A 26200-nucleotide genomic window follows, 5' to 3' on the forward strand; every position below is an offset into this window, starting at 1 on the left:
GCTTGTAAGACGCTATGATTCAGCTAATGCTAATTTCCCTAACAGGTATTTTATTACAAAAAAATTATTTTTAAAATAATTATATTTAATTTCGTAAGCTCTTTAACCAAATCAGGAAAAAAAACAAAAACAAACCCTGAAATAATAAAAATGTTTGTTGCAGGAAATTTATGCAATTCATTCCCGGGATCCGCCTACTTTGACGCATGCGTGTGTTAACCGCGCCTTCATTTCCGTACACTAGCATGAACAGGAGCAACGAGGGTTACTGTGAAGCATCCATACAGCAGTTATCATAAGGTATGTGTTTGAATTTCTGCTGTTTGTTATTTGTCCATAATATTTTATTTACCCCCCCAGTAAAAAAACAACACCCAGCTACACTACGAGGCTGGCTGAGGCTGATGCTGTGAGGCGTCGCGCTAAAACAAAGTAGGAGAAAAAGTGCCAAAACGTTGTTGAACAGTCATTAACGTATGCCACGTTGTTAGAAAGTATGTGTAAGCTAAAGCTAATGTTGCTTACACTTACTGCATTGTGTTATATTTCCGCTACCAGCCGTTTAACATGGCTCTGTAAGCCACTACGTAGGTTAGCTCATATGCTACAGTGCTAACATTGTTATTGGGGCAAATTCCTGTGAGATTAGGTTTCAACTAGTAGGACAGTCCTCCATCTTTTTTGTTTTAGGTCGGGGGACCATGAGCTTCAAACATTTCTAGTAATAACTCAGACTGTACCTGGGGTTGCCTGCATATATATTGGGCATCACCTCATGATTTTCAGGTATCTTACATGCCCGCTCTCTGCGTAATGGCCTTACTATGATGGAAGACTAGTTCACCACACCCGGTCACTGGATGTTGGGGAAACTGCAGTTTGGTTCTCAGTATATTCCCAAGTTGTGTAAAGAATGAAGCCTTGAGAGGAGACTGCACGAGGAAGTCTGGGCGTATCTGGGCTGGTTCTGTTAGATAACACTGTCAATTGTATGTGTGGGTGTGGTGTTTAAAACCTTATTGAGCAAACAAAAGGGCAAACTCAGCCAGGGATGGCGACAGAGACAGTACAATATTGTCAAAAAGTCCGCTCATTCATTTATATTTTGCAGGTAACCAGACTTTTTATTTTTAGAGTTGTCTTGAGTAGTAGTTTTCCAGGTTTTTCTTTGGATTATTTTTTCACTCATATTCAGTCCAGTTCTTGTACCTGACCACCGTGATATTTGAGAAGTGAAATGAAGTTTATTGGATTTACAGAAAGTGTGCAATAATTGTTTAAACAATCAGGCAGGTGCATAAATTTGGGCACCGCAAAAAAAAATTATGAAATCAATATTTAGTAGAGCCGCCTTTTGCAGAAATTACAGCCTCTAAACGCTTCCTGTAGGTGAGAGTCTTGATTGTGGTTGAAGGTATTTTGGACCATTCCTCTTTACAAAACATCTCTAGTTCATTCAGGTTTGATGGCTTCCCAGCATGGACAGCTCTCTTTAACTCACACCACAGATTTTCAATAATATTCAGGTCTGGGGACTGAGATGGGCACTCCAGACCGTTGTACTTGTTCCTCTGCATGAATGCCTAAGTGGATTTTAAGCAGTGTTTCGGGTTGTTGTCTTGTTGAAAGATCCAGCCCCGGCGCAGCTTTAGCTTTGTCACTGATTCCTGGACATTGGTCTCCAGAATCTGCTGATACTGAGTGGAATCCATGTGTCCCTCAACTTTGACAAGATTCCCAGTCCCTGCACTGGCCACACAGCCCCGCAGCATGATGGAACCACCAAAAACCAACCACCAAAAATTTGAGACAACTTAAGTAGTGGAATAAGAAGTGGCGAGCCTAAAAAAAATATCTATAGCGGATGAAGAATATCTGAAAGTCGTGTCCTGGAAAACATCTGATTGCCAACGGCTTTATTTTTCAGTATGACAATGATCCCAAACACACTGCCAGTGCAGTAAAAATATACCTGGACAGAAAACCACAAAGTGAAACACTATCAGTCTGCCAGTTTGGCCTTCCCAGAGCCCGAACCACATTGAGACAGCGTGGGATTATCTTAACAGAGAACAGAACAAAAGGCAGCTGACATTCAGTGAGATTGCAGGTTATGGTGTGATAGATTTTTTTTAAGAGCTTTTTTTTCACATAATATCTAAATAGTTTGAACATTTTATTGCAGAGAGGTGGAGCCAAGCTTCATTAAATTGAACTAGATTTTCTCTTGTATGGTCATATGTGTTGTAGTTTCACTGTAATATAGACAGAAGCTTCTGCTTGTTAATTTGCATTCACTGAAGTAAATTCAAATCATCGGCAGAAATTTATTTACATCTTTTTAGCATTTACTGTAAAATTGGCTTTGGTGATTTATGTGAATGTTTTTACAGAGCTGAACAAAATGTCAGATTCAGACTCTGATTCTGATAATGGTGTCTTGGGCAGCACCAGAGCACCTTTGGTGAGTTAAAAATCTTTTAATAAAATGATTTACTTATTTTATTTTTCTTTCCTTTATGTCACTGATTAACATTTTCCCCCTTTTGGTCACTCAGAAAATGGAAGATATGGTCATCACCTTTCGTCCATCAGGTAAGAAGCTGCCCAAACAGTTATAAGGAATTAACCCTATAATACTAATGTTGAGTGATTTATTTTTTTCACCCACATGATTTTCATTGTTTTTTTTCTTTTTGTGACAATGTACATGAGGAAATAAGAGTACTTTTTTTGTCATGTATTGTTGTGATCTAATATACTTTTATGGGAAGTGTGTTTTATCAAGGAAATTATACGTGACGTTAGTGGTAATGTTTCAGAACTGCAAATTGGTGTTCTAGAATTAACGTTACATACTGGGTCATCATAATAATCTGATAATAACTGTTCTTTCTTGTCATATACAATCAGTAATTTAACACATTTAATGTTGAGCAACCCTTTTAAATGACACCTTATGCAATAACTCAAATGTATAATATCATTGCTAATGAATAAAGTTCATGTTTTTACTTGCGTAAGTAAAAACATGCACTTACATTTTTAGACTCACTTGCATATTGCACTAATCTTAGAGCAAGGGTCACATCTTTGGTCTGCAGCTGCACATAGCCTCTTTGGTGTTAAAAGGGTGCTGTTTACTAAAGAGAGACTGTTAGTTTTGTCACTGAAAAGAATGAACACAGGTGATTGACACTGACCCTTATATGCATTTGTAGGAATCTTCCTTTGATGAATTACTGTAGAATAAAGCAAATTCATCCCACCTGACCACCTCAGTTTTTCATAGAAAGATTTGGAGGCCTATAGAAACAATGTTTTCTCAGATAGAGGAGTGATGTGATATACCCGGAAATTATATACCCTGATGCAGCTGTTACAATTTGCACCAGTTTATTTATCTAGGATAAGAAAGGAGATGCTATCAGGACAGCTGTCTAACTGATGTGGGTGGATGACTCAAACTGAGGGCGAGATGCCTCAACTTTGCATCATGTAGCGCCCCATTGAGTCCTCGCCCTGCATGTTTAAAACACTGCTGGTGTCGTAGTCTTCAATTCTGTCTTTAGATAGTAGAAAGCAGGTTGAGCCTGTACCAAAATGATGGGAAAATTGGAGAGTACACAAAAGAAGAGAAACAGCTTTTGATCTGAAGCATACCACATTGTCTATCAAACATTATGGACACAATGTTATGCTATGACCACGTATGACTGCCAGTGGAAATGAGTCACTAGTGTGTGCGATGATGTGACTACTGATAGAAGTAGCAGTACAGGGCTGTACTTTTAGGTCAGATTCAGAGAAATGCTGTAAAATTTATTGGAAGTGCTTCACAGTGCAAATGGCTAATGACTGAGAACATAGTGCAAAAGCAACCCAAGAGTCTCTCAAGGAAAATAAATTGGATATTTTATACTGGCCAAGTCAGTCACCTGATCTCAGCTCAACAGAGGAGCTTTTCAGTTTCCGAAGCCACAGAGAGCCAGAAAACAATCTTCTTCAGGCAGTCACAGACTGCAAAGGAATTTTACAGAAGTATTGAAAACAACACATATTCAAAAGTTTGTTCAAGTAATTTTGAGCCTGTGATAATCAGGTCCTGTATATAAAAAATTAATGCAATACTTTTGTCACATCTTGATTGCTTGATCCACAGCGATGGTGCTCAGAGGCAAAATGACAAAAAGTTTTTGTCCAAAGATTTGTGGATCTGACTGTATAAAGCAGTGTCTCCAGTACAGATGTAACAATGAGAATGATAGAGGAAGCTTTAATAATATATTAGGTTCTGTCACTGTAGTCCAATGTTGTGACCTAGACAATTACTGTAGATATATTTTGTTACATGTACTTTTCTGAGTTCTTTTTTTTTCTCACTTATTTTGTAGAGTGAGTTTTAGTGAAGATGCTATTAAAAGGCTACAGTGAAGCAATATGTTTTCTCATATTGCACAATATGTTTCATAAGAGAAGGGGGTCATTTTATGAAAAGTGCAAACTTGTGAAATGTGGATTATTTGGTTACAAACTCCTCTTATATATGCATTAGTTGTGACTGGATTTAACAGTCAAGTAATTGTTTTTGTTGAGTTTAGTTGTTCAAAAACAGTAATAATCACTAAAAACATTTTTTAATGTTTTATTTTCCTCTTTTAAAACGAACAGATAGAATAATCATCCTATAATGTGCCATCTTCTGTTTGCCGTCACTCAACACCTTGCATCGTTTTCTCCATGTGTTTTTTTTCCAGAGGACATTTTTAATCGATGGTATGATATCCCTGTTGACAAAAAAAGAGAAGCAGTGCAGAGGATGAAAATTTGTTCCTTCTGGCTTCCCATTCTGCTGCAGCGTGATGAGTGCGGTACTGTTCGCTGGGCTATTGAAATAGGTCTAATCAGCGCAAAGTAAGCACAGTTATAATTACCTGCAGTTAATACCTCTTCATCATCAGTGTTTAAACTGTTAATAGAATGTGTAATGGTCTCTTTTCAGTGAAAACAACGATATAAATCTAAAGCACATAAGAAGAATAGAAATAGTAGAAACGATCTTCAGGGCCTTGGAGAGAGGATTTGTAAGTTAAATATGTCAGTCAGACACAGAGATAAGATAAGTCTGTAAGTCTCATTTTCTTTCTAACAGGTGCTTGTTTGTTCTCTCTCCCAGGTAAAAAGGAATGATTCAAAACATATTGTTCTACTTAGCAACAGGCTTAACTTGGTAAGTTTGGAAAAAATTATTGTAATTATTGATTTTGGAAGTTTGTCAGGTGATTTTAAAAATATATAAATGAAAGAGCTCTAAAAAGTGACCAGTTTTTCATTTGATTTCTGACACGTGAATGTCAAAAGTCAGTTATTCACCAAAAATTTATTTTTGGTAGCAGGGTCTCACCTGATTACCTGTGTGCATGTGCAGTGTGTTTTCTGTTATTTTTGTTATTTTGTCCAAAATGGGTACAAATGTAATGCAGCTGTACAAACAGTGCTTATGTGTGATGGTGTGTTGACTTTGTTTGAAACCAGCGCAGTGCGGAGGTCTTGGATGATGCGTTTCGCTGGTTGCTGCGAACAGGAGAACCTGATATACAAAAGCAAATGACTGAGCTCAACTCTGGGCACACCTGCTTCACAGCTCTCCACTTCATCTTCACAGAGTGTAAGACACAGTATCTGCTTTTGAGTGCTCAGCTCTAGTAATTCCTGTGGGTATCTTTGTGTGTTGAGTCTGTGATATTCATAGTTTTTTTTTTTTTCCCTTTTCTAAACAGTGAACTGGTTTGTTGATAATTTTCTTTGACTTCGGTGGTGGTGTTCTAAAAGCTGAGACTTGTCTTTTGTTCAGATGCCAGGCTTATTCAGGATCTGGGAAGCAGCCAAGATAGGAGGATGAAGGAGCTGATGGCTCCACCGTTGGACTTTCATGTTGAGGTAAGAGCCACCACACTGTTTCTCATAGTCCTTTTTTTTTTTTTTTTTTTCCCACTGGTGCCTGCTCAGCTCAACTGGACTCACTTTTTAGGGTTTTCCATTAAGTGGTAGTACTTGGTACCAAATACTTTTTTAAGTACCTTCTTGCGCCGAAGTTCCAAGGAAGATGGCTCAATCTGGAAATGTGATGTCAACAGTCTGCAAGCCACTGTCTGGGCAATCAATAACGTCACTAAATGAGTCATGAGAGCTTTTGAAACCCGGCCATGAGAGACATGGCTGCACAAAAACCAACACCTTGGACCCAGAGTGTGACAAAAAGCCAGAAAGTGAGCAGTATTTATACCATCGATTCGACATCCTCCATTGCTACTTGTATCTCATACAGATGACGTCATGGGATTTTCGGTTGCGTTGCTATAATGACCAAGAACGAGTAGAGTTGAGCTGATTAGGTAGTAATGATAAAGGGGCTTCTGATACTTTGACAGTGTTTACCAGGAGAGGTGACAGGTTTGGAATATCAAGGATATTTTTTTGCAAACCAACAAAAGGAGAACCAAAGACCACAATGCGCAAAATGACTTGAAACCCAGATTAAAACCTATTGATGGTCAGACTATAAATTCCCAGGTCACTTCTACCCTCTCTCCCTGCCCCACTTCTTTCGGGCCTGTTTAGTTGCTGCTACTGAGCAGATTTCTGACGTTGTTAAATTTTTACAGTCATCAGTGAGTTACTGTTTAAAAATTTAGTGGTAGTAGTAATAGTTTAACAAGGTTTCTAACTCCATCTTTATGGTGTTTTGAAAAGTATCCGAGTGCTTCACAGTTTGAATAAAAGCTACACATTAAAGATAAGTATCCATGTTCGAACATGGACATAAAGGCACATAATTATTCCAAGTTTATAAATTTAAACACAATGAATGTTGATCATATTGTGGCATAGCAAGTAAAACATCAAATAATTTAGATTGGGGACAAAAATCAAAAAGCTTAAAAATAAGATGACACTGAATTAAAGGTAATCTGAAACTGAAACTTGGTTAATATAGAAATGGATATCCATTACCTCTGACTGGGATTTAAACTTATGTCAAGCTAACAGTCAGCTAACAGAAATGAAGCCTGGTTATGTCGAACTTATTTCATACAGGACACCAATGTGCTGCATGCATGCCCTCACGTGACCGTGCTCAGCCACAAATCCTGCTTCATAGTAGAGCCAGCAGGCAGTCTACTTGCTGTAACATGCTTGAAAACAACCTCAGACGCTCAATAACTTTAAAGTGCTTCCTCAATAGATTTAATGCTGTTAAAAAAAAAAAAAAAAAAATTCCTTCCTGTGTTTGAATGCATTTCTCTACTGCCAGTGGAAATAAATATATTCCTCCCCCAGAAAAGTGAAGAGATGAAGAAGAAAGGAAACGAGCACTTTGAGAAACAGCACTATGAAGAAGCGGTGAAGTATTATTCTAAAGCCATCGAATATTAGTAAGTAATACTTCTCTGACATTAGATTTTAGTGCCATGCCTTTACCTTATGACAACTGTGATACACTGCAGCACCATCATAGTGAGATGGATAAGGTGTCGGTCACATATGCCAAGAGACAGTTCAGTAACCACCGGCTTCTAGGGAAAAATGTATATTCACCTTGACTGGTTGGTGAATGGTTACTGGTTGCTGGCTGTTGACACTAATTTTTACCTTGTGACCTCCAGTAGCTACTGTCCAACCAGTTTGGGAATGCACCCCTCCCCGGCAACCACTGGTTGCCAGGGTGTTGGCCGGCCATTAAGCCCGTGTGACTATGGCTGTACATTTCTTAATACAGCCTAAATATGTTGCTTGTCACTGAGTGTATTTAATCCATGGAAATATGTCAAAAAACACGTTCTACATATCTGTCCACTAAAAAGTAAAGTTGTGCCTTTTGTAGTTGAAATGAATTTATTTCTCTTCCCAGCCCTGACAATCACAAACTTTATGGAAACCGAGCCCTATCCTTTATCAGGTGTAAGAAATATCTGTAAGTACCACTCATTCTGGAGCACTTGCCACCGTTCTGTTTGATAAAAAGCAGAAAAAGCAATGCTTAATAAATTGATTATACCACCACCCAATGTAAGGTTGTAAATTTTAACTCACAGCTGCCCTAAATTAATAGCATTGGGAATTTTTATATTTCTGTAGTAGTTAATCAACAAGTGTGCGCAGTCTCATTAGTCAAAATCTTATTATTAATGCTAAAACATAATTTTTGTTAATCGTTTTTTTTAATTTTCTGTTTTACAAAACAGCTGAGAGGATATTAAAACACATCTTTTTTTCCCCCCTTTTTCTTAATTGTTCACTTACATCCCTGAACAGAAAAATAATTTTAGTGGTTGAATGTTTTGCTTGATTAATTTCTGACTTCTCAGAGATATCCAGCACTCCGGCTCAAATTTGGGTATAAAAATATGAGTTTGGTTCATTTCTAATATATTTTGTGCTCTTATTTTTATGGTGAGTGGCCTAATAGGTTTGTTAAGCACTGTATTTTTCCTGTTGATCTTTGTGTCTTTGTGTACTTTCTAGCCTACCTGGCACCCTATTCTTTTAAATTCTCTGAACCATATTAGTGGCTATCATAGATATAAACACATAAATGTCTGGTTTAGATCAGGGCTCTGTCATCTCCCATAACAGCGATATAGTTTTAAGTGATATCAAACTGTAATTTTAGGATGGAATGATTTAGCAATGCCTCGAGTGTTTCACCACTTGAGGCAGAACCAGGCTGTGATGGCAGGTGAGGAGGAGATGCTAGCAGCTGATGATGTAAGACCAAAGTAAACAAATGACTGGGTTGAGCATTGGCTGGTGTCATCGTTCCACATGACAGGAAATGGTTTATGCAACCACCTAGGTAGACAATATTCATCAGTTTCAATTCTCTTATGTGACCCTACTGTGAAGGCTTCAGAGGAGTTACAAGGTAAAGTTAATTTAATTGTTGTTGTTAAGGTAGTAAACCCTTTAAATTAAAATGTCCCATGGAAACATGACCTAGGTTACTTCGGTGTTTATATTTGAGTTGTGCTCAAAGTCACTACCATTGTTTCTTGTACGCAATTTGAATTAGGGTGTGTCATCAGAGACGTTAGCTCATTGAAAAAGGATGGAAATGCCTTTCAATGCGTCTTCATTAATAAAAATTGCTTTTTTCTGTGTGCAGTAATGGATCAAAATGTTGTTCAGGGTTTTTTTCTCTCTATGTTGTCATAAATATAATTACAATTTTTTTTTTTTTTTAAATATTATCTCATGATTGTGAGGCTCTATCACCAACCCCTAGTGTCTGTCTATGGAATAAAATAGTGAATTTAACACCAAATATGTCAACACAGTGCTGTTAACCTATTGATTTAATTAATCTTGATCTAAAGTCAATATTTAACTGAAACTGGCCTTTTTAAAAAGCTGTTAGGCTGACAAATGTTTTAATACCAACTTTCTTTGTGTAGGAAGTCACTTTTGTCTTCAACCAAGACAGAAGTGACCTAAACCAAAGAATAAGTGGACTTTCAATTTATTCTCAGCGAATAAAAAACCAGACATGTACTAAAAGCTTTGCCATCCATCTAGTTCAAATACACATGAGGACATTATTACCCTTATCTGATACTGCAAAAAGTATTGGAAGCACTTACGCATAACAACCACACGCAGAAACACATTCATCAGATTTTTTTGTTTTGTTTTTAGAAGTTGTTGTATGTAAAACCAGCGTTGCTGGAGCTTTAACCTCTCCACATTTGATCCTCTTCTCTGTGTACCTGGATAAGTTGAAGTTGTGCCCGAAACTTACTGAAAACAACTTGTCATAAATGCTTTCACTTTGCACCTGTGATTGTTGTAAAACTACGCCACACCCATTCTGAGGCGTGTTTTACTGCAGATTGTTTTTGTGAAGCAGAGCAAGTCACAAGCTCGTGGATCTTTCGATCCAAACTTTTTATTTTTACTTTTCAGAAAAGCGGTCGGCGATGGAAAACGTGCCACTCTGATTAAACCTGTGTGGGCAAAGGTATTTGTCTTTTTTATAATCTTTGTTTGTAATGTTCTGAGTTCATATTCAGTAAAATAAATTTCTGCTCCACTGTTGCTTTCATTTCTGCTGAGCTTGTTATTAGAGTAGACTGAAGTCTGTGTCACAACAGATTTTGATTACTTTTCTTTGGATTAGTTTTGTTTTTGCAAGTTGCACCGTGACCAGATGCCTTTTAGTAGTCATCAACAAGTGCATAGCATAATTCTGGCTGGGTATTTGACCACCTCTCTCGGTAGAGTTCATGTAGATTGATTGGTTTCCTGGCACAGTACCGGCTTTTAAGAATAGTCCAAACATTTTCAATGGAGATGAGGTTGAGGCTTTGGGAAGGCCATTCCCAGAAGCTTAATGTTAGCCTGCTTTATCCATTCCAAAACATTGTCCTGCTGGAACACTCAGCTGTGTCCAAGTTTCAAACATCTAGCTGCTAATTTGAGGTGAAGTGGAAGAATTTGGAAGTAGTCATCCGTCTTCATTATTCCATCCACTTTGTGCAATGTACCAGCAAAACAGCCCTAGAGCATTATACTGCCACCCACCATGCTTGTAACTTTGTGTTTGGCTTTAGTGTACAGTACCATATCTGAACAGCAACACTGAGCATTATTATGTGAACTGTGTGAGCAAACAGCTGCTGTGATGAAGAAATCATCTTTCTTGTTTTTGTACAGGGTCACTACCGTTACTGTGAGGCCTTGTTCTCCTTGGGACACTATGAAATGGCAATCAAAGCAAATAAGTTGGCCCAGATGCTCTGTAAAGATGACCACGAGGGAGTCAAAGATCTGGAAACACAGTTCTGCAAATACACAACGACACATCCAATGGCTCATCCAGGCCCACCTCGAGGATATGTCTCAGGTAAACTTAAAAACCCTGTCTTCTTACAGTGGCTAATGGTAAAGGGTTATTTCTTTTTTTGTTTTGTTGTTGAATGCTTCCACTTTTTACCTTCCAATTAAGATCCTGTTATTGGTTTTAGTAAAAAATAATCTGTCATATCCCTCCAAATTCAAACTGATATTTCTGTTCTCTGATTTCAGTTGGACCACTAGAGCAAGGTCAAAGGTATGTATGTGCTTTGTGCATTTGGTAATAACCGCTAGTAAAATTCTTATTTCATGCAGTTTTATTTTTTCTTCACAGTTTAAGACTCGGCCTCGTGAAACCCTCTCATAAGAGTCATCCAGCTGCCAGCACGTCCCCAAAGGTTTGTAACGCATAATTTGAGGTTGTCAGTAAAGCAGAATAATAAATTAGTTTGTTAGGTAAGGATAAGATTTTTAAGTATTTTTGTCGAAATATTAAGTGAATTAAATCTTTAATAGAGTGGTTTAATTGATAAACGATTAATAGTAATTCTGATAATCCAGTTCTCAATCAAAAATGCTGATCAAAGCCTTAATTCAGGTTCTTTTTTGTATTTTGTAATCATAAACTTTAGTTTTAGGTCTGTTTGTCTAAGATAAAAGGGGAAATGTCAAAATATTGATATTTTTAATACAGAAGAGCTTATATGTGAAAGAAAAGTGAAAGTGGCAAGAAAGAAAATGAGTAACAGTATTTGTAATGTTCATTTGTTTTTTTTCTTTCAATTAAGTTTTTGTTTTAAGCCTTTACATTTAAGTTGACTTTGATTTCGGTTTTTGTTTCAGTTTCTTATTTCAGTGTTCTGTTTCTTTCTTTTTTCTAATTCTACGATTGATTATTAATTTCTTTTATGCATATTTGTAAATGTATATGTATTGATTACTATGGTCTCATGATCTTCAGCTATAGATGTTCTTTGGTATCTATTTAAATTTTAATTGTGGTGGTTTTAAAAGAACATTCAGATGATGAAAATTTGCAGCTTTAGTTTTGTCACATTTTAAAAGTATGACTCATGTTTTGTTGCTTAATTTTAGAGTTGATATTTTATTTGTGTGTTAACAGGTAGTAAACATGGACAAGCAGACAAGTGAGTGTGTTTTCATCCGTTTGGTTTTTATCTTTCATCATATAGTTGCACTTTCCAGTATGGAAAACTAACCCTTTGAGGCTTATTTTGAAGTTTATTGCTAAATTGCCACATGACATGAATATGTATGATGACCATGAAGTGATACAAATTTAGGCTTATTTGCAGTTGATGACATGAATAGAATCAAATTTGAGTTGCTGTGAATTCAGATATTTGTTGTTCAAATCAGTGAAACCTGTGATTCTGTGATTCTGACATAGACTGTTGATTAACTCCTGACAGCACTCACAATCAGAAATTGAGGCCTTTTTGATGGTGTTCGAGGGCAGCTGGCTCAACTTGGCTTTAAAAAAAAACTTGGAGAAAAGTGAAGAAAGTTACAGGACCGTTTGGTCACTTTTATAAATGTTTTGATATCTGGAATATAGTTATATCTCTTCTTGTTGCTGTTACTCAGCTGCTCAAACATAACTGCATTCACGTGAGTAAATCAAGGTGAAACTTTGCTTCCTCTTAGGAGGATCAGAAATCAGATTAGGCTTTACTTGAGTAACAATTGAATATATTCCTTATTTAACATAAACTGGGCCTTGCTGCAGCCACTCGGTCCATATTCTGGCTGAAACAAACTTGTTGACTCCCTTTCTGTCCCTGTCAGTTTAAAGCAGTCTGAGGCACTGAGCTCTGGGACTCACAGAGATTACCTGTATATACACTGATGGCCTTAGTTAGAATTTTGTGTATGTTTAATATGAACTTTGTAAGAGTTTGTGCATGTAAGATAGGAAATTTGGAAAAAGCAGAAAAGGTCCACTTTAAAGTCTGATATTCTCTCCCAAGGAAAAACTGAAAGGACTCCACAGAAGAACAGCAACAGTAAAGACCTTAAACCATCTAAAAGGTTGGTGAAAACACTGCTATTAATAACCCATAAAAACTGTCTCACTTTTCTAACACAACCTTTGGCTCCATTGGACAGTACTGTCAAGCACAGAAAAACAACTTCAGCAGGGGAAATGTTTAAGCATAATTTAAAACTTTTGTGTTCTGAAGCGAGCCGCTTTCAAAGAGTGAAAAGGGAGATTCCAACGCCACAGCAAAGAAGAAATCAAAGAACAAAACTAGTCATCCTGGAAAACAGGTAAGTTTCTCACATTTAGCACTGCTTCAAAGTCATCAGCAGTACTGTTACATAAAGTGGCCGTCCTCTGTTCAGAGTCAGGTAGTGGTTGACGGTAAAGCCGACAGATTGAAAGAGTTCAGATCTCTGGTGGAAGATGCTCACACTGCAATGGCTGACCTCCGTACCCGCAACGCAGAGCAGGCCTTCAGCAGGGCGCTGACCTTACTGGAAACTGTAACAACCAAGGTAATATTAGTTCTTACTGTGGCTAAACTAAAGTATGCTAAAGGCTAAAGTATGAATCCCAATGAACTCCAAATACAAAAAAATGTGTCAATAGTTTTAGTTTGTCTGCAGATTTGCAGTGTTGTGTACAAATTTTTGTTTTTTTCCACATTTCTCACACTACACTGATCCTTTCTAGAGATGATGACATAACACTGAAACGAAACTTAACTGGATTATTTGTCTTTATTTACATAGCACTCTTCATACGCACATACAGACCAAAGTCCGTCAAAGTGCAAGATTTAAAAAAAGAAAAAAAGATAAAAAGAATGGCAGTAAATAAAATCTTGCAGAAAACTGCAGAAAAATATTTTTGTCTTTGTAAAAGGCAGAAAAATTAAAAGATCTGGCCTAAGATGTAAATTGAGGATAATAAATGTTTCTTATCTTATTTTATTTTTTTATTTAAAATTGGGATTAAAAATGAAAAGTTTCTATTTGAAATTAGGTCGAGGTTCTTAGATCTTGCCCCAGTGAGTTGTTCACTGTGGTTAATTGCTGATTTAGAGCAGGGAGCCTATTCTGGCGAGTCACTTCCTTCCTCTTCTACCATGCTTCCTCTCACTTTTCATTATAAACTATTTAAGAAGAAGAAAAACCGAATAGGAACCTGTGAGATTATTCAACTCTTCTTGTGAGGAAGAAACTAAGTTTCTGCTCCCCTAAGCTGTACAAACAATTACTTTTGAAGCACTAAGTAAAGGTTTTAATGTTAATCCTTTTAGATGATTTACAGTTTCAGCAGAATGATTAATGTCCTTTCTTCTTCTTCTTCTCAGGAACTTGGACTTTCAACAATAGATGAGCTGTTGTTACTGTTTGGCCATGCGTCAGCCCTGATACAGATCGGCCGGCCGGAGGTAAGTTTTAAGCAAAGTGGTCAAATTTTATTTTTTGGCAGAAGCACCATTCTGCACCAGGGACTACAGCTAAGTCACCGTAAATTCTTGTTGCAAAAAGAAGTTCTGATTGATAGATAAAGCAGTTAAGGCAGGAAATATTTTCAGTAGCAAAGTGGAACAAGGTGGACTTTGTTGCATTCACTTCATATGTGGTTGTCGTTCATATGTAGGAACTGACAGGAGCAGAAAAACTGCTGGAGAAGATCAAATCATACGACGAGAGGACGTTTCAGTGTCTAGTTTACTACGCCTTTGGCAAGCTGTATCTCAGGGAGAACAGGTACACAACTAACATCAGTTAACAGCAGTTTTGTCACTGATTCTGACTTTTGCATTTTCAAACTGTACAATGTGTGGATTCTTCTGCTTCTGGCAGGTTTGCAGTAGCTCTGGAGCAGTTTTTAGATTCCCTGCAGATGGTCAAGAATCAAATAACACCTGGTAAACTCACCTGGCCTTTAACAAAAGAGATTGTCAAAGAAACACAGCCAGACTGTTTCAAGGTGAGTCTCAGGTGCTTTATATTTTAACAAATGTGTGATGTGAATCAAGCATTGCTCATGTTTTCTTTCGTTTTAGGAAATTCTGGAAGATGCTATAGAGTTGTGCAAGTTTCCTCCCCTTCCTGATGCCATTTGTCGCCTTGACAAATGTCTTTGCCCAGTGAAAGCTGAAATCTACTTTACTGACCCAGATTTTAAAGTAAACAGCATCCAGTCAATTTTTCACAGTTTAAAAAAAAGAAAGAAAGATAGAAACCATAATGTTTTTTCTACTTTATGAAGGGCTTCATTCGGATATGCTGCTGTGAGGACTGCACAGTTGAATATCACGTCACATGTTGGAAGACCCTGAAAGCGTCAGCCTTCTCAGAAAAGAGTGAAAAGGTGAATTTAGACCTTGTTACATCATCCTTCTGTGTATTCTGTTGCTTTCTTGTTATCATGAAGCTACAATTTCCAGCTGTGAACAGACCTACTTGTTTTTGTGTTGCAGGATTTGCTGCAAGAAGCTTGTTTGACTCCAGACTGCATCGGTCAGATCTGTAGTATAACAATCTTTTGTCCGACGGGCGTGGTGAAGTGTAAGGTGAGAGGCGAAAGCTCTTTGAGGGGTGGCGTAGAAACTCTGGTCATGAGTCACAGAGTTGTTGTTGTTGACTTGAGTTCTTTTGTCTTTTCAGTTTGAAGCTGCAGTCCCCAAACCGCAGGCTGTGAAGAAGCTAAAGGTGAATCAGAAATGTACAAGGTGAGGCTGAAGTTACAGAGTTCATTCTGGATGTTTGTGAACTTAAGAAAAAATTAACAACTATGTAGCTACTAGCTAATAATTACCAGCTAGATGTTCTGGTTATTTCGCACTCTTGCTTATACTTTAGTGTCAGCAGCTGTTTTGGCTGTAGCAGGGACCCGGTAACTCCCTCTTGAATTTATAAAGTGACAGTGTGTCCGTCTCACACCTACAAGCAGCTGACTCATCTGCATGCCTGTCCTGTGTGTACAGGCAGTTCACTTAAAGCCAAGCTCAAAGATTTCCCTGACCAGTAAGGGCTTTTAAACACCCAAATTGCAATGACTCCCAAAGATGCTCGTTCAGTCTCGTGTGAGACCGGTGTGCTGATTTTTTTTTTTTTTTCTGACATTCTTAAAATTTGCGTCACAGTATCTGCAGAGCTCTTCTATTTCAAACGGCTCTGCTACAAAGTGTGACTCAGTGTAGGAGTTAGAAGTTAGGTGTGTCTACTAAAAATCTTGGACAGGTTTGAGTCTCAGTGAACACTAGCCGTCGCCAGTATTTTTATTATTTTGTGTTTAACACTTGGCCTGATGTTCACACGCACAATGAAATTCCAGTGAATGCATCAGGGACTACTCAGAGTTGATTCTCTCTCCTAGAATACTTCAACAAGCAGATCGGAGAACCTGGGGAGCGAACCATGACCTTAGTTTTATGATTCACATTCACGTGCAGCTGCTTTCTGAAAATCTGTACTACTTCTTGCTGTTTTTCAGTCTGAAGAAGTTAAAATCAAAGGAGGAGCACAAGCTAAGGAGGAAGCAGCATAAAGTGTCTTTTCAGGATAAGGAGGATAAGCAGATTCTGCAACAGCAGCAAGACTCGGCAGCTCCGAGTCAGCAGAAAGGTGCCTCCTGTTGCTTTGTTAAAATTTTGTTAAAAAGGTTTCCTTTAGTTAGAATTTAACATTTTGACTTTCCTCAACCCAAACACTTGTTGATTCACCTTTTGTCTGTTTCCCTTGTTTCAGTCTGGTTAGTGTACAGAGATCGAGTTCTTCTGCAGATCAACCAGAACGTGGAGCTTCTGAGGGGGGAGAATGGCCTCCATATTTCTGTTCTCTTCAGCAGTCTGAAACCCTGGTTGGAGCTGGACTTTGCTAGGGGGAACCAGCTAGCTGGAAGGATGCTGAACTGGCAGCAGGAGCAGCTAGAGACTTTAGGACAAGTTGCTGAGCTGCTGCTGGAGAGGAAGAACCGGGTTTGGGCTCGTGCATTTATCCAGGAGCTCAGTAGCTGTGTGAACATAAATCCCAAACTCAGCAATTGGGCGCACCGGCTCAATGATGGAGGTTGGTGTTTATCCACTTAATCTGATACTCTGAAATACGTGTCAGAAGAGTTTCTGTTGCATTACAAGTGGCTTTTTTAGGTATTCATACTGTTAAATGGATTACTGTTTCTTCTGCAGGTCTGAATGCTGCCCAGAGCTTCATTGAACGCTACGCAGGACGCTTGGAGCAACTGGACTTGTCTCTTCTGCTAAAATTTGGACCTTTGCAGGATATGATTATAGAGAAGTTGGGCACGAGCCCGGAGTTATTTTCAAGCATTGGCTTAACTGTGACTGAATACCTTAAACAGGCCCCGCCACATGACATGAGGCTCTTTATCTGGACTATGGACGAGCATAGGGATGAGTATGTCTCCTGCCACACTATTCTGGATGAATATTTTGATATGTTGGGTGAGTATTTTGAGCTCGACTAACTTTTGATTGGGAGAACCTTCATTTTACTTCATGATTTTATTTTGTTTGTTTTTCAGATGGGCATTGTTCGGTCTTAAAAAAGTCAGATGAAAGTCAAAATGTAAGGTTTTTGGAAATCTAAAATATATCTGGCTGCAGGTCTATAAACTTAAAGGATTAGTTTGACGTTTTCAGAAATACACTGGTGGTGGGGAAAGTACTAAAACGATATTTTAGGGTGTTTTGAACAAGCACTTGGTGAGAGTAGGAAGGAAAAACTCCTTTTTAGCAGGAAGAAACCTTTGGCAGTACCAGGCTCTGGGAGGGGCAAACATTTGCCATGACCGGTTGGAGTTGAGGGGAGGGTAAATGGGACAAAAGACCTGTTTATCCTCTGCCTAAAACAGTACATTTGAGCTCCTCCCCTTTGAACCAGATTTATTCTGATTGGCTACCCCTCCCAAACTGAAGGTTTAAACAGCAGATGGGACTCCCGTGCTTATAGCCTGTGAGTGTGTGTGTGAGACCGGTATTAAGGAGGTCTTTACTTAGTGCTATCACCATAGATGATTTAGAGCAGGGATTAGTTTTGGATTCTCAAAATGAGCACACAAGGACTACCCATTCATGCACACATTAATATAAACTTTTTCTTTTCTAAACCTTTGAGTGCTTTCTAACTATCACACACACTCAATTGGAGGCACGGTTGAGTAATGGCTGCCACAACGTTCCTTTTGTCCCGTCTCCCTTCCCTTACCTCCAGTTGTACATGGCAGATGACTGCCCCTCCCTGAGCGTGATTCTGCCAGAGGTTTCTTCCTATTAAAAGGGAGTTTTTCCTTTTCTCTATTGCCAAGTGGTTGCTCATTTTTGGGGTTTTCTCTCTGTTATTGTAGGGTCCTTTATCTTACAATATAAAGTGCCTTGAGGCGGCTGTTGTTATCATTTGGCTTTGTATAAATTGAATTGAATTGGGAGCAAATTTGTAGTAGTACAATTAAGTATTTACCTGGTCATAGGTAAATGCTGCATTTAAAGAGGTAAATACAGCACTTTATTGGAAGTCTTGGCTGAAACCTTCAACTTGGTTTGTCCACCCAAGTAATTTCCTCAAATGTCAAACTATTCCTTTTTAAAGTGAACTGATTTTTCTCAATAACAAAACATGGAGTAGACAACACTAAACTGGAGTTTTAGTTTTATGCTCATCACACTTGTTCTTCCTTCAGAATTCTCCTATCAAAGCTAAGAGTCGAGGCCGGAAAAAGAAACAGAAAGAGCCAAAGGTCAGAGGTTGCAATATTAGTTGTTGCATGTAAGAGGAATTAATTTATGCGGCGTCACACTAAAATGTTTCTTCCTTGTTTTCCTCTCAGGGTGTTATTGTTTTGTCTGGGATGAGAAGTGTTAATCCAAGGGATGAGTGGGACCAAGAGTTTTTTGAAGATGATTCTTTGTAAGTTCCTTTGTCTTCATGGACATGCAGACTATGTTTTAGCTGAAACTTGTTGGTAACAATCAAGCTTTCTGTCTACAGATCATTCCTTGACACGCTTGATTCGTTCACTGTGCCGAGCCACCTTCGAGACCAAGTGGTGGAATTCGAGGATCAGTATGACAGCAGGAGACACAGAAGTCGCTATAAACATATTTTGGACAACAACCCTGACTCAACAAAAGAGAGTTTGTATGAGTAAGTGCAAACACATTAAAGAGGTTACACTTGCGCTTTCTTATGTGAACATATGTAAGTGCGAGTAATATTTGGACTGTCTGTCCCCCTGCAGCTACTTTGCTCAGATCTTGGACGAACATGGTCCCCTGGTAGCTGAAGACCCTCTGCTGGTGGGTGAACTTGAAAATTTCCCTTCTGAGGCTAAGCGAAAGATCGAAGCAGCTGGGGGCTTCGAGCCGTTTCTCCTGGACTCCCTTCGCTTCATAAAGATCGGGAGGTGTATTGGCTTGGCAAAGCATGCAGTGTCCCTGCAGCAGGCTGAACGTGGAGCCAGCCTGGACGATCTGGACGAAATAGCTGATCCGGACAATAACTCTGAATCTCCTGTTTTGTATACAGGCGATGAAACTAGTTTCACAAGCTATATGCATGACTATTCATCTGCACAGACTGAAGGCTATACAGTGCTCCCAAATCCTTATGCATCTGGTTTTCAGCCCCTATACCAGCCAGTGATTGGGTCCTACTTTGCTTGGAGTAACGGTGATGATCAGGAGCCAGACAATAACTTTTCACCCAATGGCTACGAGGATCTGTATCTTGATCCCTCTGAGTTTAACCGTGGAGTTTGGGAAACTAATGCAACTTTGGGGACATCGGTGACAACCAATGAGATCTTTTTGAGCCATGCAAGCCATGCAGCAGTGCAGGTCAACACCAACGCATTTCTTTCTTTTAATTAACTAAGTGGAATATGTACATAAATGCACACTGCTATGTGTCTGTCTGAAATGCTGTGTTTGCTGTGGCCTCAGACATGCCAGGAGGCCATGAGGAGTGTAGCGGTGAATACGGAGCTTCATGAGGGCTTTGAGAAATCCCAGGTCAGTCACAGTTTTTCCCATAAAAGGAAAGCCTCCAGCAATGTGATTCATAGCAAGTATTTTGTAAGTGGAGTTTTGTTTACTGAAGCTTAAAATATTCAGTAACACTTTATAATATGGCCTGCGACTAAGAGCGTAAATCCCCTGTAATTAAATGTAATTTTGAGGTATATTTATAAATAATAATATACAAATATTTAAAGGTAAGTACACTAGAAAACAAGACAGTTGTTACAGAAAACAAAGAAATAATTATACTGTGAGTAAATTTAATTAGTACTAGTCTTATCTACTGCACAAATTATAAGTGCTTAACATCTGTTCCAGTCTCGCACTGAGAGAGACTGTAAGTCACTGTACTTGCATGGATTTAATGTAAAATATGAAGATTTACTAGTGTTACTTCAGTATTTACAGTAAGTTGTCGTTTACTGTTCACATTTTTTCCAGGGTGACATCAACAAGCAGGAGAAGAGCAACAGGTTGCTGGAGCAGCAGATCAAGAAAATGACAAATGACAAAGTAAATGTAGGCGAGAGAGAAGACGTCGTTTTACTACAGGAGGAAGTGCAGAAGATCACAGCCAATATTCAAGTAATTTCAATACATTTGACATTTATAAATGTCATTAGCTGAAACTTAACGTGTCTGTATTTTAATTAATATTTTCTCTCTCATCAAGGTAACCAATAAGGAGCTGACGCTGTTCCAGCAGAAGCTAGAGGAGGAGGTGAAGAAGGACCAGAAGGAGAAGAAAGCCAATCAGGAAGCACTGAGGTCCCTAAAGCAGGAGATAGAAGAGCTGTTGGAGCAACAAGGGAGGTAAGACTTTAAATCTTATCTTAAATCACTGTGTCTGTGTCGTGGCTGCTCTTACATTAATCTCTAAATTTCCTCAATTTTGTGGTCTTTTTATTTTTATTTGTAGACTTGCCCAAAGCATCCAGGAGAAGAAAACAAGCTATGAAGCCAAGCTGAATGATTTCTTAGAGCTGAGGTAAGACAGGACAATGAAACTTGAAGTGAAAGTTTCTTTTTCTTTCTTCTTTTTTTAAGATTCTCTCTCTCACCTTTTTTCCCTCCAGTAATCAGTTAGCAGCTGAAAAGATGAGTCTGGAGGATGAGATCAAACGATGTAAAGCCTTGATTAGCTCGGCCACCAGGAGGTCTCACACAGCTCTGGTATTGCCTACACTTTGATACATCTTATTTCTGACTACATATGTTGATGTTTTTCAAGTCCCTCACAGCTCTCTTTTAGCAACAAGAAATGTTTATTTTAATGTATTATTTATTGCTGGTAGAGGTTTTTTTGGGGGCATGTTGTTGACTCAAAAACTGACTTGAAATAATGACGACCCATCCTCCGCTTGTGTTACTTCACCAGCTGTCGCTAATGGAGAGCAATCGGGATCAGAGCTTGCACGGCCTCTACAAAGAGCTGGCAGACGCCAAGGCTTTGCTGAACAAACTGGATGAAGCACTACACAGGTAAGAGCAGGAAAGAGTACACGTCAGCCAAGTCATTTAAGAAACGGAACTAATGTCTCACAACAGCCTGAGTTGGCTTCGAAACGTTGAAGTGCCAAAAGTAATCTGTAACAAGGCACTGAGTAAACCCTGCTCAGTCAAACAATGCATGTAATTAAGTAAAGTAACAAAAGGGACTATACTATATTGTGTTTAAAGATCCAGTGTTTGCAAAAATAAATTAAGTCGGCAGCACTCTTTTATTTTTTTGCATGCACCAGATGAAAATTACTTTTTAAAATTTCTTTATGAAGCTTTTAGCAGCAGTGATGTGAGTTAAAAAGGATGGGAATTTGTTCCTGTTCAAACTAAATGGATTTTCTTTAAAGCACTGGAGTGAGGTAGGGCTATGTCTGGTGCCATAAGACCAGACTGCATGCCGGCCTGGTATGCACTCCTACACCGTCATTTTACTGAGCCAGTGGAGAGCGGTTGGCTCTGCCTCAGTGAGCTGAATCTTATTAAGGTCTTGGTGCTTTGGGAATGTGAATATTCCCAGTGGCCGGTGTTGATGTTGGAATGGACTGGACAAAGCTCAGATGTTTTCAGGCTTATGTGTGATATCTGACTTCTTTGCAGATTCCCAAATCAAGACCTGGAAGCAGCGAGAAACAGCTGCAGAGACCAGATCAAAGAAGTGGAAAAGAGAATCTCCACTGCTGAGGTACAAGAACCTCTCAGATCAGACGTATGTTTGTGGCGCAGGTGTAAGATCGGGCAGCTTCATAAGCAGCAGGACTCGACAAAGATTTTGCATATAACTGTGATACTAAACTCAGGCCTCATACAGTCATTTAGAAAAATGTCTCCATCAAATGTTTAGCTGTCATTGCTTGAGAGGTCTTCAGTCCTGCCCATCACCTCTATGGGTGGACTGAATTTAACGCAGCAGCTTATATTTTACCTGTGTGGAGAGATCACCGTACCATAATGACATCCCACACCTTATGACACTCCAGAACAGCCTGAGAAAATAAAACCACGCACAGTCAGTCTGCCTTTAAAATATACATAATCTGATATCATTTGACCGTCTGCATGTTTATGAGAGGCTCTGCATGGATGTTGTGACATTTTGTCTCCACGTGGTCCACAGCGGCAGTACCAGGATCAGATGGATCAGGTGAACACTGGCAGGCGAGTCACTGAGATGCATCCGGTCAACAGCCATCCTGAACCTGCAGCTGCTCCAGTAAAACCAGTACAAAAAGTTAGTTTACTCACAGCACTCAGAGCTTTCTCTCTAGGATGTATATTTAAAAAAAAAAAAATAAAATAAAAAAAAATCACACACTCAGCTGAGCTTTATTTATATCAATAACTTGGGCTGATCACATGAGCAGCTTTGCAGCTGTATGTGTATTATGTTGATTTATTCTTCATTTATTATAAATTCTCTTTAGCTTTTGTGCATCAAATAGAAGTCAAAAATAGTTTGCTTCCTTTGCACTGAATGGGACAGCATTTATTTACTTCATATTTATTACACATTCAGCTAACAGTCAGATGGTGAACTGGATAAAGGGCCGAACGTCCTGATCAGGATCTCTCTGTTAGCTCACTTGTAACATTACATTTCTAACTCTTCCTACTCTTCTGTGTGGATGTTGCAGCTTTCTGCAGCAGCCAAAGAGTTTACTCTTCAGTCTTCAGCTCAGGCCTCACGCGGCACTCTTCCACCCATCCACCACTCTGCTCCCTCTGCGGCTGAGGCACCGGCCCCGCCCTCTCAGCACAAACATCCAATCAGGACATCGGAGCCAGGACAGCAGCCCAACACAGTGTTCGGCAAAGCCATGGAGACGTTGTCCACCATGTTCCCTGACTATACAAGGTAACACTGGAGCAGCTGTTTAAAAAGAAAAGTGTCATCCTCCTGCTGCAGACTCACATTTAGACCATAGTGTTCAAACCCACTTAATAAAATGTATTAACTGTGTTTGTGTGCTCAGGTCGGAGTTGATGAAGTTTGTTCAGGAGCTGCGTTCATCCAGCGGTGGAAGTTTTAGCAGCATGACTTTACAGGATGTAGTCGGAGGTGTGACCCAACTGATCCTGGACCATCAGGTAGACACATTCTTAAAGTGGTTTTAAGGGTTTGCAGTGAGGTTCCTGGTCGAAGCTCAAATGGGGAGATGATGCAGATACTGGGTTCAGACTACACCATATCTGTCCAATTATGGACTGATCTGTTGTCTAAACCAATGGTATATTTGGACCATCATGATGCCCTGATAGAAAGACTAGCATCTCAAAATTGTTGGACTGTTCTGACCAATGTGAGTAAGGATAACAGCTTCTGGCAAATGAAGGAACACAACACAAGAGAAGGAGAGCTGAATAATAGAATAATTTCAGTCATTATAGTTACATAATCGAGTGTGATGCATCAGGAATGAGAATTACCACCTCCAGCTCTGAGGTCATGGTTCTCAGCCAGAAGAGGGTGGCCTGTTCACTCTTTTTAAAAACTAACCAGTAAGAAGCATATTGCAGTCTACTTTATCACACAGGTCCCATCTCAGGTGACTGATACCAGGATTTGCAGAGGCTTGCAGAAAGTATTTTCTTGACTATTTGACTTCATTTCTTCCTCTCAGGAGAGGTTTAACTCGACCAGATCCAGCGTTCTGGGTCGTGGGAGTCCAGCTCAGTGTGCTACCCCTCCGTTGATAAACCCAGCACCGGTGTGGCAGCCAATCGGACAACAGAGAGTCAGAAGTTCCAACGCTGTGAGTCCAAAAATCATCATTTAGTACTGGTGTTCAAGTTTGACTCAAAGCTGCACATTTTCATCATTTCACTGTTAGTGTTGTTTTCCTGCTGTCGACTTGCAGTGCTGTTGTAAGCCTTGATCAGAGTTGTAACTCATTTCTAGTGACCAGTAAATCTTCGAATTTACTTTAAAAAAAATTGATTCCTTTGAGCAAACATCAAACAAGAGGAGTTCATTTATTGAGAACTAGTTTCATTTGCAAATTAATACAGCCTGGTATGTGCAGCATTGATAGGGTTGGGTGAGCGCCGTTTAGCAGGGCCTGACTGTGCGTGTCGATTGCAGCTGAACATGGAGGATCCCTGCATCATCTGTCATGACGAAATGAGCCCGGATGACACCTGCGTGCTGGAGTGCAGACACAGTTTCCATAATGAGGTGAGCAGCGATACCAGAGACTCACGGTAAACTGTTGGGTCTAAGGTGTGGAACAAGCAAGGTGCAAAATATGGCAGCAGATAAATAGTTGAGTTTTGCTTGGAGAGATTTGTAGCACAGTATCTGTGTGGCAGCCACAACAGGAGCTATTTTCCTTAGTGTTTAGAAAAAGGTAGGGTACCTCAGTGCTTCCTTTATTGCCTCCTTTAGCAGAGGACACACTGCTGGCTACAGGACGTCAAACCCAAAGGTTAACTATGAGCATAATGCATCATCTTATCAAGTTATTTCCTTGTGTTAAAAGCTTATTTACATATAAAAACCTGTTAAAGTGAATTTTAAGGTCTGTCATGAGTTAGTCGGCATTAGTTACATCCTTTGCAGTACTGCCAACTTTGGGGTTATCATTAATTAAGCTTGAATAGAGGCAGGGTTACAAGCTGGATAAGCAACATGTCATTTTTCTTTATAGTCTGTTTATTCTTGTTTATTTAAAATCCAGACGTTGGGTTATTAACTAATATTTTGTCTCTCATGTGGCCTATGAAAGTTGTTGTAGTCCATCTTCAGGACATTCTCAACAACTTCTGAAGTATTGAGGAGTCTTGTGTCTTGAGTGGAGAAGCACTGTGCTTCTTTTCCTAGCCCTGAGGAATTTTCCTCCACATCATTTTCCACTGAGGTCAAGGAAAAGAAGGCAACTAGAGGATGGTGTAACCATGTTCTGCACAGGCGCTGGGATATTAACCCACAAAGAAAGAGGGCTGCTGCTAAATCATGTGAACTGCATGATTTTCACTTCATCTATTGGTTGTAATATTGTGGCTGCACAGTGTAATACGAGCTAAGCTTGGTTTTGCTTTTATAAAAAGGCCTAGGAAATAGAAGAAAGCGTTAACACCACACACTGGATTTTTAGTGAAAAGCACCCAGATGTGGCGTCTGGTCTAGTTTCAGGCTTTAAAGCGCTGTTTTCTGTGTTCAGTGCATCAGATCGTGGCTGAAGGAGCAGAGCACCTGTCCAACCTGCAGGACTCACGCCCTGCTGCCAGAAGATTTCCCCATGCTGACTGGCCGGAGACGCCCAGCTCCATGAAGTCTTAACCTCGCTTCCTCTCACTGCTCATGTGTACGCTTTTATCTTTTTGCTTTTCTTATTGCATTAAAATCTAAAAAGGCTTTTGACTTTTTTCTTTTTTTTTAAATGAAAGGTTTCATGTAATTGAAAGAAATAACTGTTCTGTGTTTTTTGCTTGGGATTATTTTATGGTGGCTAAATTTGCCATAAAACAAGAAGGGTTATTTTAGATTTTGTGGACAGCTGCTGAGACTCCTGCAGCTGGTGAATGAGGAAGTCCCGGTAAATCCACAATGTGCCGCTTTCAGACTTGATTAAACAAGTCTTCATCTGTGAGGTTCAGAGCAGCTACCAGGGTGAATGTTTGGGATTTTTCTTTTTTAAATTTCTTTATTTTTATCTTCGTGCTAAGCTGTGCTAACCAAATGCTGGTTATGTCTTCTGGAAATAAAATAAGAGGAAAGTGTTGGTTTGGACTCAGAGATGCTCTGACATCAGAGCTGAAACACTAGCTGTACTGGAAAAAAAATATTAAAGTTATAAAACCCACTTGCATTCTGACTGACTCATTTA

The 26200-nt window shown here is 39.2% G+C and overlaps 1 protein-coding gene across 1 annotated transcript; it reads left to right on the forward strand.

Annotated features, from left to right (window-relative positions):
• The first annotated feature begins 190 nt into the window (after positions 1-190).
• On the forward strand, positions 191-26176 carry ttc3 (tetratricopeptide repeat domain 3). Its single transcript, XM_084940792.1, has 46 exons — positions 191-300; positions 2394-2464; positions 2559-2595; positions 4758-4914; positions 5003-5084; positions 5177-5230; positions 5536-5668; positions 5855-5940; positions 7342-7436; positions 7913-7975; positions 9964-10018; positions 10714-10903; positions 11086-11110; positions 11189-11252; positions 11978-12002; positions 12846-12906; positions 13059-13146; positions 13222-13374; positions 14196-14276; positions 14489-14598; positions 14695-14821; positions 14898-15020; positions 15104-15205; positions 15315-15407; positions 15502-15566; positions 16331-16461; positions 16585-16905; positions 17025-17300; positions 17381-17424; positions 18536-18592; positions 18683-18762; positions 18844-18999; positions 19094-19691; positions 19797-19865; positions 20316-20459; positions 20548-20687; positions 20794-20862; positions 20951-21047; positions 21253-21356; positions 21975-22059; positions 22492-22605; positions 23009-23229; positions 23348-23462; positions 23996-24127; positions 24457-24549; positions 25535-26176. Exons 2-46 carry the CDS (start codon positions 2405-2407, stop codon positions 25643-25645), a joined length of 5286 nt encoding a protein of 1761 aa, XP_084796918.1. The 5' UTR covers positions 191-300; positions 2394-2404; the 3' UTR covers positions 25646-26176.
• Positions 26177-26200: the final 24 nt, after the last annotated feature.

Source organism: Perissodus microlepis, chromosome 10 (assembly GCF_051167445.1).
Source record: "Perissodus microlepis isolate ML-2025 ecotype Zambia chromosome 10, ASM5116744v1, whole genome shotgun sequence".
Taxonomy (NCBI): Eukaryota; Metazoa; Chordata; class Actinopteri; order Cichliformes; family Cichlidae; genus Perissodus; species Perissodus microlepis.